Consider the following 17,383-nt stretch of genomic DNA (forward strand, 5'->3'; position numbering starts at 1 on the left):
AACAGAAAGGTGTCTGCTAAGTGCTTATAAAGCAATTCCACAAGGGGGGGGGAAACCCACCAAAACCCAAACAACATAAAATTAAACAAAACAAAAACAAACAAACAAAAACAGAAAAATAAATAAATACCCAAACAGAACCACCTATTAGAGAGGAAACTTAAATCAATCAGTACTTGCCCTACATTAGAATTAAGATTCAAACATTCAAATATTCTATAGGCTTTGACATATTTGATATACTGTCATACACTCTTCTTTTGAAAAATTAATGACTGAGTAGCAGAAATCAAGTCTAACTTGTTTTACTTCTATCAAATCACTTTGGCTTTCTTAATTCCATCTGATATAGATCTTTCTCCCAGGCTTTCTGTGATGTATGACAGGTAACACTGACCTTGTGTGTAGTGTAAAAACCAGACCTGGTGGATACCAACCTGATGGAATGGGTCATCTCTGAATTCTTTCTTCACACACGGGTTCACCTGAGGGCTTTCCACGTCTGTCTCGCTGGTGCAGGATGAGTGGCACTCAGCACAGTGCAGCAGGTCCTCCCACAGCACATCTTCTGTTTCTGACTCTGGCCTTGTACTCTCAGAGTCTTGTCTGGAGCTGGAGCACCGGGAACTGCAGCTGGTACCTGATTTAGGAGTATCCTGAAAGCCAAACATCCACTGGAATCAATGCTGATGTTTTATTCTACACCATTTCCTGGCAGAGATGTTTTAAAGTTCAGATTAGTGAATCTGTGTTCATTTGGACTTTTAGGTTCTAATCCATTATCCTTGTCATCAGAAAGGTTTGTATGCTTATTGCAAGTGTGTCTAAGAGGTTGCATATTTTAAGATACTGTACCATCAGGTACAGAGGGGAAAAAAAAGCAAGGATACACATAGCTAATGCCAGGTTTATGTGTGATCTGCACAATTAGACATAAAAAATTAATTATTTTAAACAAACTGCACTTGGCAAACAAGTACACTTTTGTAAACTCCAGTTTTAGCTCTTGAATAAAGAAAGAAAAATCTGAAATTTGGGCCATTCAAATCTCCCAATGCACACACATGAAACAATCTACTGCAGTCCTCAGAAAAACAAGGTAGAGTTTAAACTACTTTCTACATTTCCAGCAAGGCAGGGGGGTAGTATTAAAAGCAGTATCAGCCTACTCACTGTCATCCTCTGGCAATTTCCATTCCCTCTTAACACCAAGTTTATTTCTACTAATTTCTCTTTAGAACACACAACTTTTTACATTGAAAAAAAAATTAAGCACTGTTTCAGCAGACATACTAACTTACTGTGATTCATAGTCCATTACTATCTGAAGAAATGTTCTTCACTCTTTCTGAAAACCATGTTTAATGTATTTTATGCAAATCATTTTGTAAAGAAATGTTTAGAAAAAATTTGGTCTGAACTCTTTCTCCACCTTTTACAAAGAGAAGGATAACATCAATGCAGAAAGAGTCTGAAGAATTTTTTTTTAAGCAAAAAAGAAGATATTTATAGAAGGCAGTCACTACTGGGTACCACTGAGGCTGAACATTAATAAAGTAAGAACACAAAAAATAGCTTGCTCAAACAACAATTAAGTAGACACAAACACGGAGAAAATGCTGGACAGAATTTCAGAGTATATCCACTGACTTCACTAATTATTTTTTTCTAATACAAAGAAAGCTTTCACTGATTTGAAAACTATTGTTTCATTTTCTTTGTAATGGTGTGGGGGAGGCGAGTTGTGAGCGAGAAAGAAAAGCTTCCTCTTTCATTGCATCAGTGAACAGGGAGTAAGTGTGAAACAGCACTGCCACAGCTGAACGTGGGTTACACTCTGTCTCCAGCTTCTGAAGGTATCTACAAAGTCTTCCCTAGATTTGAAGCACTCTACACTAGAGAAAAATCTATCTAAGCTGAAAAACATAAGAAATCAACTGTAATGGTGTGTTTCTACTTCCTCCTGTGAAGCACTACAGCTGCACAAGCACACAGTGGAGGGACATCTCCTGTAACATGAAACAAACACTGCCATTATCACAAACCACATATGCAAAAGGCACTAAACACTGAGATCAATCAACATTCTGGATATTTCTAGCCAAAGTCTGTGAGAAATGAGTGAAAGAATAGTTTATTTAATAATGCTTTTTATGCAAAGCTTCAACTTCAAGGCTTTGCAGTTGTGATCAGAGCAAGCAATACCTATACACTTTTCCTATGACAAGAAGAGAGTTTACTTATGAAGCTCTGCCTATCAAGCCCATCTGTCAGTGGACTTTTGCCAGTGCTGATTTTACTCTTTGTTTTCTTTGCTCAACCTTTGAGAAAAAACAGCAATACAGCCTTCAAAAAGTGTTCCATATCTGTGAAGTTGCATACCATTAGCAAAACAGCATAGTTTTTTAAAATGATGAATAAATAAACAAAACCACACTAAAGTATCCCATTCTCTTTCAATGTCTGAGTCCTTACAATTAAGAATTCTGCTCATATGGAGCCTGTGAAATCCCCTGTTATAAGCTGTAATGTCATCAAGTCTCTTAAAATTTTGGTAATTTTTATACATTGAAAATTTTGGTAAAATTTCATTACAAGATTTAATATTATTGATTCAACAAAGACAAGAAAATGAAAATTCAGAGTCAATCAGACTTCTCCACAAGAAAGCAAGGGAATCCAAAATACTAAATGGAAAGAAACAGGAGTAGAACCATGCTGAAAATTTGCATATACCCAATTACTACTGTTTCTGTAACAAAGCAAATTTCCAGAGGAGATAACTGGTGTCACAGGAGAGCAACAGAGTTACCATAAGCCTATGCAAAATCTACCAAACAAATTTTAATTCTCCTTACAACACATTGAAAAAAGAAACTAGATTAAAATATTTTCATTTCAAAACATTGTCATTAAACAAAAGCAAAGAAAAAAAAATTGTGTCCCTCACTAGCATGACTTCCAATTTACAGACTCCTAAAATTCAAGATAGGAAAAAAAAAAACCATTTGTGGAAATGTCCTAGTTTAACTCCAGCCAGCAACCAAGCACATGCAAGCTGCTTGCTCTATATACCTTAATCAATAGGAAGTCAAGTTGTTTTCAGAATTTAGAGGCAAGAAGCAATAGAAATGAACATACCTCCAGAGGGTAGTGTTTCTTGTAATGGTGAGATTTCCTGTTTCGAAGGGTACAGTCGCTAGAGGTGCGCTCTACATTGCGGCGTAAGGAATAGCCAGTCTCAGGCCCTTCCTCACTAGAAACTTCATCTGATAAGTTTGTCACAGTCCTGTGAGTATCCTAGTGCAAGAAATACAGTGTTAGTAAGACACAGAGTCATATTTACTAAGTCTTGTTCTCAACTGGGGAAATCCAATTTCTTTCTACGACTTTGGTATCTATGCTCAGTTAAACCAGCTATTAATGCATTTTCAAGACTCAAAATTGGCAGAACAGGAATTATGGAATAGAAATTCTAACATCAAAAATATTTTTTCAAAGGAAGGCCTAGTTCACATTAGCCTCAAGAAAGATTATGATGCTCTTATTTTAAATGTGATTTTTCATAAACTGAACATGCCAAGATAGGCTTAGAGACAATGTATTCCCATCTGAAAAGAGAACAAACCTAACCAAAAAATCCAAACCAACCAACCAATCAAAAGTAACAGTATAACATTGACTTATTAACATATTCAGTACAAAGTTAATGTTTACCATCTCTTAAAAGGATGAAGGCTTAGAGGATGTATGTTGAATACTGAGGTCACTAATATGTGTTACTTTGAACACAGGATATCCAGGAGATAATAAGATCCAGACAAATTAAAAGTTTTGCTTTCTTCCATGATCACTTCCTATAATTCTGTAGTAATTCTATTACTCCCTTTCATCGCTATTCCTCACTATAGACAGTCCTGCCTATTTCACTTGGAGGGAAATCCTACTTTCCTCATCTTTCACACAGACCAATTAAAAACAAAAGACAAAACAAAACACCAAAACAAAACAAATACCCAGAAAAAAAAAAAAAAAAAAAAAAAAGAAGACAATTCACAGGGAAGGAAATGCTCAGAATGACCTTAAAAATACAAATTGTCAGTAATCCAAAATCTCTTCCGTTTTATCACAGAGACAGATGCCCAGACTCTCAGAGAAGGCACAGAACATTTACCTGGTCAGGAAATACCCACAGATAAAGGAGAGCACATAAATTTGTGCATTGAAATAAAGAATACAAAAAAATTTTTAAACACCATTAAGGTTCCTCCTACAAGAAAAAGGAAAAGCTGGAAATATGATGAAGTAAGACAACTCGCTATAATTTTTGGTTCCGGGACCCTAAGCCCAATTTAATTTTTAAAATATTTATAAGAATTAAACAGAAAAAAATGCATCAAAGGCATCACAAAAAGGAACAAACACACTTACTTTGTGGTGACTGTGGTTGCTCAGGGCATCTCTCACTGTGGAAGGGCTCCACCCTGTCTCTTCTGGCCTAATCACCTCACAGCGGCGTTCATGGCCCTGCACACCTTCTTCACTGCCTCTACCTGGCTTCTTCCCATCAAGGGACACGTAGCCATTATCAGTTTCAGTGGATTTATCTATTGAGTTTTTTGCTTTCTTAGATCTATATTTAAAACAAATACATGTATTAAATTAATTATTATCTTAATTATTTCCCAGTCTAAATCCTGTTTATTCCTATAAACCAGTGCTTTAGCTTTACCAAGATGTCCACGAATGAACAATATTAACATTTGATTTTGATGCCATATTTGTAACTATTTAATCTTCTCAATAATACCCATTATCCTCCCCTAAAATTGTAATAAAATCAACTGTCAGGGTGTGAAAGAAATGTTTATCACTAGCTACTGAAAGAAAAGGAAACCTTTTTTAAAAATAAAACTTCACAGCAGCTTTGCTAATAGAAGAATAACAAGCCTCAAAAAGTGGAAGAGAAATCCCTCTATTCAATCTTAACAAATAAAAGAGATATGCGAGAAGTTGCTTTAATAATTATTAATTCAAAGCAAGCATGCAATTTCCTGAAGCTGCAAACAAACATGCTGTTTAGTACTCTGTACACTGATATTTGGTGCTGTTTTGAATATACTCTGCTTACTGACAACCCCACTAAACAGAAGGGGATCTACTCTTTTCTGCATTATCCAGGAACACCCCAGGCAACATTTTTCCCTATCTCTTACAAACACACCAACTAAGCTGTTTTTTAAAGGACAAAATCTCAAGGATTTTAAAGGACAAATCTCTCACTAAAGTCTCCCTTAACATCCTCTAGAATCAAGACCCTTTCCCAGACAATAAATGTACCAGCAGCCTACCTCATGCAAGAAGAAGGCTCTCTCAAAGCAAACACCTGGATGATTACACTCCCAAACTACAAAGTGCAGTGGATGAAGGCATGAAGAGGAACAGCAACTTGCTACCTTACTGACAGGGACTTTTAGTCTTAAACTTCTCTATTGTCAAAGTAAATTAAATTTTGTTTTTTAGATTCTCAGAACACTTGGTGGGAAAACGGGGGAGAGAGAAAACAAGAGGGAAGTTATAAATAATGCTTCTGAAATTTTTTTCTTTATTTCAAGTAGAACACTGGGCATAGGTCAGGGAACTATCAGGAATCTGTTCAATTGACCTGGTGCTCCTGTGAGGGAATATGCACTGCCTTTCTCTTTAAGGACTGAGGCATTCTGTGAGGGCTTGGATTACACAGCAGACGATTAAATTCCTCTTTAATATGTACATCAAACAAATTGGGAGAATTTGGAGTCGCCTCACATTGCTTCCAAGATAAGGTATCCCACATATAAAAGGGAGTCCTGAAAGCAAAAAATGGCTAGGGACAGCTGGACAAAATGGGAAACAAAAATCTAAAAAGGACCAATTCAGCTCACAAAATAATGGTATGCAGAAAAAATTGAATAAAGGGATGTAGACAAAATGATCAAGAGAAGAGACGATGTTACTAAGGTGTTTAATCCTCCTTTCCCATCTTTAATCTCATTTTGTCACCCTAACTAGGAAAAAAGTTAACATTTATAATTCTTTTAAAGCAAAGGGGCTGCCTTTCAGTGACAACTCATTGCAATATAATAAGCAAGGTCAGTTGTGAGTAATGAGGAAGAAGCACTAAAATTAAATTATCTGCAATAAAGAGGAATCCAGATAAACTAATCTGTAATTCATTAAATATTTCTCCAGCACTTCCTAAAATTTTCTTTTAAACAGTGCAGAAGTAAATGCAATTCTCATCACACACACATCCAGTCAGAAACACTTCCTCCACAAGTTACTAAACTGGATGAACAGATTAATGAGACAGCTCTTCCAAGTTTTATTTGGGAAGTTTTTATACATTTTATACAAAACTTTCAAGCTAGAAGTAGCCTCAAACTGTTGAATAGGAACAGATAAGAGAAAGAAGGAACACATGCATGTATGCACAACTTTTTCAGATGGGATTTCACTACTCAAGCAATGTTTGAGTGCTAAAATCACAAGACCAAAACTACTGGTCTGGTATCAACTAAGGCTCATTCTAAATATCAGGGAGCTTGACTGAAGTCTTTATCTGATTCTACCTGAGAAACTGAAGTTATTTTTTTGTAAGACTCCCTAAATTGAAGTGTAAGCCTCAAGCCAGAAAAGCATACATTTGGGCTTAAAGTTAGGCTTGTGTGTACAAGTTCTCAAAGAAAAACAAAACAAAAAACCCCACAGTAACAAACACAAACAATATATCCCTAGCTGACAAAAATGTATGGCTTTCTAGAATTACTATATATACATACATCCTTAATCAACTTTTACAATTTTAGGTTATAATTAAAAGTATTTAGAGTAAAACAAAGAACACCAGGAATAAATACAATGCCTTAAAAGGCTTGAATATATGCAAAAGCTAAATTAAGAATGACTTTGTCTTATTCATTAATTATCTAGAGAAGATACTAAGGAAAAGTTCAATAAAATTTCTGGAAGAGTGTGGATTTGCACTCTCAAGTATTCTTTCAATGTATTTTCATTGGGGTTGATCAGAAAAACTCTCCTCTCTGTTCCCACTGCAAAACTTTTTAGAGATTACAACATTTTAGAGGTTATAAGATTTCCACTGGAGTAAGGACACATGCAGAGCAAATTCCCAGATCAGTACTACATTCTGAACAAATCACCTGCTTGGATACTGCCCTCTTTTCAAGTAAGACTTATCAACAGTATTTTCTAAATTGCCCCTGTTCTGGATTAAAGTTTAGAATTCTAATTTTTAAGTCAGACTGAGTTCTGCCAATAGAAAGGATATTTACTGAATACACAGTTCCAGTTTACCAATGATCTGAGCACAGGCAAATGGTGTAGGTACACAGGGTCCTGCATTAACACAGAGAACGTGATTTCTGAGGTTAATTTGAAATAATGTATTTATGCCCTACACTTAAAATTCCAGGAAACAGTCAAAGGTTTATGTAAGTGAAAAACTGCTGAAAATAAATACTCATCAGACATTCTATATAAGACATTCTAATGTGCTTATCTAAAGAGCTTCCAAGTTTGTCTTAAGAAACAGGACAATTGTAGCTATGAAGGTTCCTTGCACTGAGATTTCGTAAGATTTTCTTTAAGGAACTTCACCAAGTAGTCAATGTACTCCACACTGTGCTCTTGCTTCCTCATTCCCAGCCCCACTCCCATTGTGCTGACAAAACTGTTTGTATTACCATGAAAAAAATTACATGAAGAAACTGAACTGCATGTTCCCCTGGGGAAAAAGAAGGTTATTTTTCATCTAGACAAGTTTGTATGGCTCTAGACATGCAAACAACTGTGCCTCTGCAACCGAAGGGGTAACAAAGGACTAAGGGCTGTTTACAGCACTCTCAGTCACTCTGTGTTCTTCTTCCTTTGAAGATACTGTATATACTAAGTAGTCATCGTGGAGGCTTAACATCTATATATATACACACACTACCTCTCATTAAATGGTTTAAACAAGTCTTTAGGCTAAGTTCCACATAGCCCTTCTCAACTGATAATACTCTGAGCCACACAGCAGGAAAGGCAAGGAAAAAAAAAATCTTCCAAAACTCTTCTTAATGCAGAACAGTATCTTCAATGAAGGGAAAACAAAACATCAAAAAGTTTACAAGATTACCCTTGAAGCATACCAGAGAGTAATGCCCGCAGCCCCAAAGAACAGCCCTCGTGCCTACCACTATGACCCTCAGTTTATCAAAGACAGCTTAACCCACACAGGAAAAAGTCAAATGAACTCTCCTTTTACAACACATTTTCAAAACTTGTCCAAGGTTTCAAGTAGACACTCCCAGAAGGTAACATAAGTTTTACCAGTGGTTAAGAGCACAGATCACAGGTATGACAGACACATTAGTGTTGCTGTATTTACAACGCAGCATGCACAACAAAACATCAATAACTTGCATTATCCCTTTTCTCAATTTAATACTATTGAGTATATTTTCACTTATTAATAAATATTCATACATAGCACTCAAAATGCTGCAAAATGCTGCATGCATAAGCACGTCTTGCACACAGAGCTATAGAACGTTTTGTTTTTTTTTTAATTTTAATAGCCCAATCAGTGTTTATTTGAATCCTGAAGAAAAAGTGTGTCATTTGATGACAGTGACAGAGTTGAATAAGCATTCTCTTATTAGCAACAAGGAGGTAACGTAATAAAATAAAATTAGGCAGTTGAATTTGCCTCATTGGATTAAAACTGAGACACTAAGTCGGTTTTCTTTCCCTGAGAGCCTACACGGTGTAGTAAAACAACAAAATATAATTTAACTAAAAGTTAATTCTGTACTCTGCTCTCATGAGATCCCACCTGGAGCACTGTGCTAAGCCCTGGGGTGCCCAACATGAGGAGGACATGGGACTAAGGGAACAAGTCCAGAGGAGGCACAAGAAGATGATCAGAGGGCTGGAGAGCACCTGTGAAGACAACTGAGAGAACTGGCGTTGTTCAGCCTGGAGAAGAGGCTCCAGTGAGACCTCTAAGCACCTTCCACAGCTGGAGAGGGACTTTTTACAAAAGCAGGTAGTGACAGGACAAGGGGCAGTGGTTTTAAAAGGAAAAAAGGTAGGTCTAGTTTTCAGTATTAGAAAGAAATTATTAAGTGAGGGAGTGGTGACAGTAGAACAGGTTGCCCAGAGAAGCTGTGGCTGCCCCATCCCTGGAGTGTTCAAGACCACACTGGATGGGGCTCTGAGCAACCTGGTCTAGTGGAAGTTGCCCTTGCTTATGCCAAGGGGGAGAACTAGATGATCTTTAAGGCCCTTTCCAACACAAATTATTCTATGACAATTCAATATTTTTTCAAAATCATTGCATCAGCATTTGCAAAAGTCAAGAAACAACACATTAGTCCATTTCCAAATACTCAGATGAGTTTGCTATTAAGAGCAAAAACTAGATCAACAGAAGTTTAATCATTACATCAATATTTACTTAATTAGAAAAGGGATAGTGCATCTCTAACACTTATGTAGCCTTGAATAAATACAAACCCTGATAAAAAGAAAGCAGCATGCCAGATATCTCTGAAGACAGCGCCAATACTGCAAGAGGTGCTTGTACCGTAGCTCTGCACTGTTCCCTCCTGTGTGTTATCTGTGGTACTAGAGCCATCTCCTTCCCTATGTACTTCCAAATGTGCTGCTTTCCTTAATTTCCTTCATCAGAAGAGATTAAAATGGGAAGGTAGTTTTGTAAGTGCAATCTGCTAGTTCTATAATGTGTTCAGCAGTTGAAGCATGCAAAAACAAGCAAGATTTCAAAGTATTTTGCTAAAGCTTTGTCATTTCAATTTAATAAACTCCATTTAATAAAAAAGCAGGATACATTCATTATTATATATTTAAACACAAAACACATTTCATTTCATCATCAGAAACTTAGACCTACAGAAGTCACTGCTGCAGTGTTTCCCATTTTAATGGGACAATTCACTGTAGCAAATCACAGTCAGTGGAGCGCTTGGAAGACTTAAATTCTACATTTCCAAGAGCACATCTCTTTTCACATATACTTTCCACAGATTATTAGCCAGATTTATAAAACTAAATTTGAAGTAATATAAACACTGTCACTCCACCACTATTCAGATAGCTGTTTTGAGACAAAATGTCAGATTTAATGCATTAAAATTCAAATTAAACTATGCCTAAATTAGTTGATGCATAAAAGTTAAAGGGCACCAATTAGGCACCATTTTGAAGTTTCAAATAAAAACAGAGCACCAATTTCTCACCTCTAGCAAAGCACAGACTGTAAACTCCTACTTTTTTTTTCATGCACATTCTCTACAGTAGTTTAACAGTCCTAAATGTAAGTACTAAACACAGACTAAGTTAAGTCTTTAACTAAAGTACTTTAACACAGACTATACCTTCTTCTTTTACCCCCTGTGCTGGGAGGTGGCTTAGGAGTTCGTGTTGAGACAATCTGACAGTGCACAGTCCCAAGCAGCAACATGAGCCATATTGGCCCAATGACTTCAGTCAGAGGTATATTATGTGGGCTTTGGGCTGTATAGAATAGCACTACAGCAGCAACTGGAAAAGAAGGGAAATGAAGTTGAGTTTAATGTCTGAAATGGCCAACTCATATGGCTTTTGTCAGAAACAAACCAGTCAGATGCAGACCTTTACCTGCATTTTAAGCCAACTCAAGTAATTCTGAGAGAACGAAATTATTATTTTCCTGAAAACCAGCAGCAATTAGGGTCTAAACAGCTGACTACTGTCTTAGTACCCATCTTTTCTTTCATACTTGTGATATCTTAGGTATTGCTCAGAAAATGGCTGAATGAAATAAGGAGGGAAGAACATTTGGAAAGCTGTATCTATCATGAAACCACTTCAGCTATGGTGAAACATCAGTAGAAAACAAAACCAAAAAGCAAATATCATCTTAAAGCAGCCCACATGAAGTTAATTTTGCATCACGTGTTATGACAAAGCACAACCCAGTGAGTTTGATGAGACTAGAAACTCCTTACACAGCAGAATGCATTTTAAACTCCAGGTCCCAGCAAAGGGACAAAATTGCCCATATGGATGGGTAGCCATGCATAAGTACAACCCTATAAACATTCTATATATACTTCTGTGCATCTTTTTTAGCAGTGAGGAAGGATCAAAAGACAAACCATGTAAACTATGGGGTAGTCCAGCTGAAGCGACCAAGGCTCCAACTAGCAGTTGTGGTTGGAAAAAGGGCCAGCTTCCAATTCCATGGCTAACTGTTAGTTTTGTAACCCTACAACCATTTTCATATACAGCCAACAAGCAGGCTCCTGCATCCAGACAGAGCCCAAACACTCAGCCACATCTTTACAGGCTCCAGGTCAACCTGAACACAACCAGCAGGCATGAAGCAGGAGGAAAAGGCAGCCCCCCTCTCCTCTCTGCTTACTCTGTCCTTCCTCTGGCTTGAAGAGCTGTGATGCATAACTCAGCTGACAGAAGCTATCAAGAAAAAAAAACAAAAACAAAACAAAAAAAGAAAACCCAAAACCAAAAAAACCTCAAAAACACCCACAGAAACTCCAAGAAACAATTCAGAAACAGATCTGGGAAATAATTCTCTGTGCCTAACATCAGCACATCCCATGAGAACTTGGTTTTGTTTGCGTACTACTGAGAAGTGAAAGTCCCATAATTTAGACCTATTTCTAGCACAAAAAATACAAGTTCAACAGCTGTCACCAGCTCTCTACAGAAATTGACTGGAAAAAATGCAGCCACATACAAAGCTATGTGCCACATTCAAACATCTAAAATAAATCCCATGAAGCAACACCTAACACAGCAGATACCTGGATGGGATGTTCACCACCAAAAAGAGGTTTGATGTGTTTTTCACTAACTGATCTTTAGCAAGGTAACCAGTATTAGAAACATGATGAACATACAAAGCAATGCAACTATTTTTGATTGTGGAAAAACTATTTCTAATTTCTCCTCTTTTTCCTAAATTAAAGCACAAAAGTTTTGCATGGAGCATTCCTTATTACTGTAAGTGAACTACATTTTTGCCGTATAAGGCTTCTCAAAGACCACATGCATCAAAGAGAAATCCAACTTATTAAAAATCAATAAAATAGGTACAGATAGCACAAGATAATATTATCTCTTTCTAAATGAGCTTATCTGAGTTCCTCACACATACAATTAGCTCCATGAGGTATAAAATGTAAAGAAGGAGCTGATTTTGCTCCTATCATACAATCTGGATAAACACATACCTCCATGTGAAATGTTTTGCAGGAGTAGGCCAACACAAAATAATTCTAAAATTCACTACTGCTACTTAAAAAACATTATGTAAAGCAGAGCTGTCTAGAAGAAATCATCTTCCAGAAGACAAAAATCTGCAGATTCCTACCACAATTTTTCACACAGATTTAGAAAAATATTACCAATCTGATCTTTTTAAAGTATGATAGGAGGGAAATTCAAGAATGTATGTCTGCACAGTGTGACAACACATTCTAGGTCAGGTTACCCAAGAATTGCTTCTATCAACAGCTAGGTAGAATTGGTTGGAACAGGATTTCTTACAGCACTTTGAATTATTTCTTTATGTACTTCCAGCATTTTGACCTCCGCTTTTCTAAAATACAGTGGCTTATTTTGTAAAACAGACACAAATGAAATAATATCACATTGAACAAAAAGATGCCTTGGAGAAAGCAACCTTACACTTCAAAGGCCAACAAGCATTTATTTTTAAAGCATTTAAAGTTTGGAAATATTTTTAATACCAAATTTAAAAATGCATACATATATATTTATATATCTCACCACCACAACAAACAACCATTACATCACTATTAAAGTTTCTTGCTTTATACTTAAGAAATACACTATAAACACTAAGTTTGCACTTCATTTTCCCCTTAGAATATAAAAACATTTTAAGTTAAAAATGAGGTATTACTGTATGCTAGATAGATAAGGAAGCAGAAGAAAAAAGTTTAAATTCTATCTTAAGTCATTGGCCTGTTCTGTGACCCTGAGCATAAAACATTTTTCTGTAGTTCTCTTATCACACATTGTGTTAATCACTTTACACTAAAGTAAGCCAATGCAAATAAAACTTGGAGTTTAAATCTACAGCCAAGGAAAATGTTTTTTCTGTAGATTTATATAAATGGTAGCAAATGCCCTGGTAAAGCTAATCAATTTTAAAGCAGTAATTCCAAGCAATGCAATTCATAAATCTATAGAAAATACTTTAGGTAAATTATTTAATTATGAACACATACAAATGAAATATAATCAGACCATTTTACAACAGTGTCAGTGAGAATCTGTCATTTTAACAGAAATTCCAAACTTCAATACAAAATCCAAATTCAGGGCAGAAATCTGGCCACTCGAATTTGAGGTGTTTTATTTTTCATCTTCCATCATGGATTCTTGACATTTTGGGGCTGCCTTACCAATCCTGTACAAAATTTAATAATTGAGCACACTTTCTGAGTAAAATAAAAGCAAAACTTTTATTCAAGTGCTTGGGGGGTCTGTTTTGAATAGTTCCCAATAAGTAAATATGTCCATTTAATTTCACTTACATGTTTAAGTCTTTTAATTTATTTGAAAAACTATAAAAAAATTGGAAGCTAATTCTGCACAGTTTCAATATCGAGTATTTCAAATAGTTGGATTATAGTGTAATATGGAGTAGTATTCATTATTTCCTACTATTTGTTAACTCACAACCACAGAAATACTTTGTCACATAACAGACCATATGGATTAGGGAAATGATGCATTCCATCCACAGCTTAGTAAACCAGACACCCTAAGAAGTCTGAGAGGAAAAAGGCTAGTTCTAAGAAAGCTGTGTAATTAATGTCCTAAAAACTTGTTTGCATTCAAAATCTGCATTGTCTCAGTATTTTTCTACTTGTAGGGTCTTACAGAGGCACCACAAATTAAGTATGAGTATATGTATATTTTTAAATACATTTACAAATAGGAACATAAAAAAATTACTGCAATGGTGTTTCTCAGAATGAGACACTCATGAACATGGTAACAAACCAAGCACAACTTATGCATTTTACTACCTATATTACTATAAAAAAGATTAAAATTATTAACACTATAGGATCTCTTACCACAGCACAGACAAATGAGGAATCTATCTCAGAAATGGGGATAAGAAAAACTTTTCACAGAAGGCCACATGAGTATTTGTCAGTACTGCAGGTCTTGAGGCACTGGCATGGTGAGATTAATAACATCACCACACAAGAGGTATTGCCTTTTTTTAAAAACTCCATATATTGTTCCAATTAAAATTTCCAAATGATACAATGATTCACAATTGAGACGACAGATGGTGAATTTGAAAAAGTAATATTGCATGTTAATTGGATTTCAGTGGAAAATTCATTAGTCATTTAGCTTCTCAGGGTAATTATATTGCTCCCAACTTTCATTAACCTTCTGTTCCATATCTGTTGTACAAACTTCTGAAATACTTATTTGTTTGGTGACTTTCATACTGAGAGATACTGACTCACTCCATTACATTCTTCCCTTTCTAATTTTCCTCTTATGTATCACATACAATTAACAGACTCACAAAGTCAGATTGCTAGAACTCAATACTGAATATCACAAAATCTGTGAACTGACTAACTTGTTTGTTAACAGCTGTCCTGAAAACCTGAATTATATTCAGATATGACACGTGCCAAATGCTGAAGAAAGCCTGTGAGGAGAGTGTTAAATTTGTCATTAAGCAACCTTTATATATGTAAAAGAAATGTTAACAAAGAGACATATGCTTGGGACTGTGTCATTCCAATATTTTCTAAAATACTGGAATAGACCTTAACAACATGAAGTGAACCAAGCAGCACACTGCAGCTTCATATGGTTAAAATAAGGCATTCAGTTGAAGCTGATGCTGTAATCCAACTCTACCTTGGAGAAGGTAAAGAACAAGCAGCCAGAAAAAAATGACCCTTGATGTCACTTGGAGCCACCACCTGTAGAAGAATGGAAAGAAAACAACTCTCACGATTCCTTTGCGGGTCAAAGATGTCCAAGGACTTTCAGGTTTTGCTTTAGCAAAAGCAGATCCTTTAAAAAAAAGAAAAGAAATTTGAATTTATTTCATCATTATGGCTAATAGAAACTTCAGTTGTTCAATAGCAGAGTAGTTAAGACAGTGAAACGGTGGAAGTGCAAGATTTATTCAAATAATTGCATTTAATAACTGCTCCTTTAAATAACTATCTCCTCAACACAAATATGACATAAATTGTTGATGCCCTCTTGACTGCCATTATCAGGAACATCTACAAATACCTGTAATTTCAGAATGTTTCAATAACAAAACATTCCCATGTCAAACTTATTCTAAAATGAATTATTAAAAATTGTTCTGTTTCATAGAGGTATCAGAAACTTTACACAAAGCAACAAGTCTCATGAAAACTCTACAGGCTGTGCAGGCATAGCAGAGTCCCTTCCCGACACAGAAAAGGGATTTAAAATACCAACATCTGTAAATTGCACCAGCCATGTCACTGAGGAAAACTGAATGAGGCTGGGAAGCACTGAAGTGAATCTGTCCAGCTGAGGACTAGCCCCAGGAGCAGGGAAGCCACCCAAAGAACAATTTCTCTTGGTGTCTCCTTCTATACCACTTTTTATCTCTCTCACTCAAATGTCCTTTCTCTCCAATATCTCTCCATTTCTTTTTCTTCCCGGCCAGAAAACTGTGTAAAATTTACTTAATGGGGATGTGACTTAAATGATGCAAAGTTATTGACTGAAATACTGCATGCGGCTACACCATCCCCATCTCATTTACAACCAGCACTGGCACTTGTGAGCTCTGTGCTGTACAGGTAAAACACTGCCAGCTCTGAAACTACTTTAATGCCAACTTAGACATCCATGCAGTCATTTAAATGCTATTCATGTAGCACTGCACTGAAAAGGTCCAACACTGTTTCTTAGTTTCTTATAAGTTCAAATGTTATTTGATTTTGTTTCTTTCTCTCACATTCCCATTTTTAAAAAATTAAACTGTTAGGCGATGTGAGAACAGCACTCTGCACAACCACAGAGCAGATCAAAGAGAGCATGGGAGGAAGGAGCCCCAATAATGCTTTGTAGGATCCTTCCAGGGTTCTCCTCACAGACCCATCACTGGAACCATCAGCTCAGCTCTGGCCCATCTCCATGAGAGCAGGAGAGAGGCAGAAAAGCAGGTGGGAATCCAAACCACGGCATGAACACCATGAGCAGGTGTGAGTCCTCACCATGCACTGCTGGGAGCAGCTCTCCAAGTCACCTTCCAGGAAAAGGGACACCTACTGAGGGGAGACTCACTGTGGGATGCCAGGGAAAAGGAGCTCAGATGGCACAGCAGGAGTAGGGCATTTAGGAAAGAATCCAGGGGTGGGGGAAAGAAAGGCTCTGGCCAATTCAGGGAGGAACAAGAGCTGTGGAACTGAGGGGTCAGGGGATAAAAAGGACTGGTCACACAAAGAGCCACTGCCCAGAGCGCTGTGTGTCTGGTCATGGCACAGGGTCAGCACAGCCTGGCCTCACTTCTCCCTCAACTCCCTGGTCTCTCCTGGGCCAGGGGCCGCCTGCTGTGTGTCCAAGGACACCCACTTGGGGCTGAGACATGGGGCTGAGCATCAGCACGGGCCGTCAGTGCCAGAGCTGGGGGATCAGTGCCAGAGCTGGGGGATCTGTGCCAGAGCTGGGGGCATCTGTGCCAGAGCTGGGGGGAATCTGTGCCAGAGCCGGGGGGGATCTGTGCCAGAGCTGGGGGGATCTGTGCCAGAGCTGGGGGGATCTGTGTGGCCGCGGCACAGCCGTGGTGGTGCCGGCAGCTCCAGCGAGGGCGGCACGGCGGGAAGCTCCAGGGACAGAGGGGAGGGGGACAGAGAGGAGGGGGACAGAGGGGAGGGGGACAGAGAGGAGGTGAGGCTCCGAGGACAGAGGGGGAGAAGTTCCAGGGACAGAGGGGGCAAGGTTCCAGGGACAGAGGGGGTGAGGTTCCAGGGACAGAGGGGGCGAGGTTCCAGGGACAGAGGGCACGAGAAGGCCTCTGGAGGCCAAGGCTGGGTGTGGGGGTGCCCGACATGCACCGCCTGGCTTCCCTGCAATGGATGCAGGAGACTGTGCTGGCTGCTGGGCTCATGGATAAAACACTCAATAATGTCTTCCCCAGCCTTCATGAGGCATAAGGGAAATTACAAACAGATAAGAAATAATCAAGACTAAATAAAGACTTTCCTGAAAGTCTCATATCATCTGACCTTCTGTTGCCATGTTGTTATTTAAA

At 37.7% G+C, this 17,383-nt stretch overlaps 1 protein-coding gene across 3 annotated transcripts in view; it reads right to left on the minus strand.

Moving 5' to 3' along the window:
• Nucleotides 1–17,383, minus strand: part of PHTF2 (putative homeodomain transcription factor 2) — a 62,081-nt gene that overhangs the window by 15,418 nt on the left and 29,280 nt on the right. For 2 of the 3 annotated variants that reach the window (XM_084206512.1, XM_084206513.1), the window contains 6 exons: nt 14,998–15,156; nt 10,443–10,608; nt 9,562–9,726; nt 4,432–4,633; nt 3,142–3,300; nt 438–656 (listed from right to left, as the gene is read on the minus strand). In XM_084206512.1, the coding sequence (XP_084062638.1) occupies nt 438–656; nt 3,142–3,300; nt 4,432–4,633; nt 9,562–9,726; nt 10,443–10,608; nt 14,998–15,156 (1,070 nt within the window). The remainder of the gene's footprint in view (nt 1–437; nt 657–3,141; nt 3,301–4,431; nt 4,634–9,561; nt 9,727–10,442; nt 10,609–14,997; nt 15,157–17,383) is intronic. The other variant, XM_084206514.1, reaches the window with a different exon arrangement.

The sequence above is a fragment of the Fringilla coelebs genome (genome assembly GCF_963513975.1).
Source record: "Fringilla coelebs genome assembly, chromosome: 5".
NCBI classification, from domain to species: domain Eukaryota; kingdom Metazoa; phylum Chordata; class Aves; order Passeriformes; family Fringillidae; genus Fringilla; species Fringilla coelebs.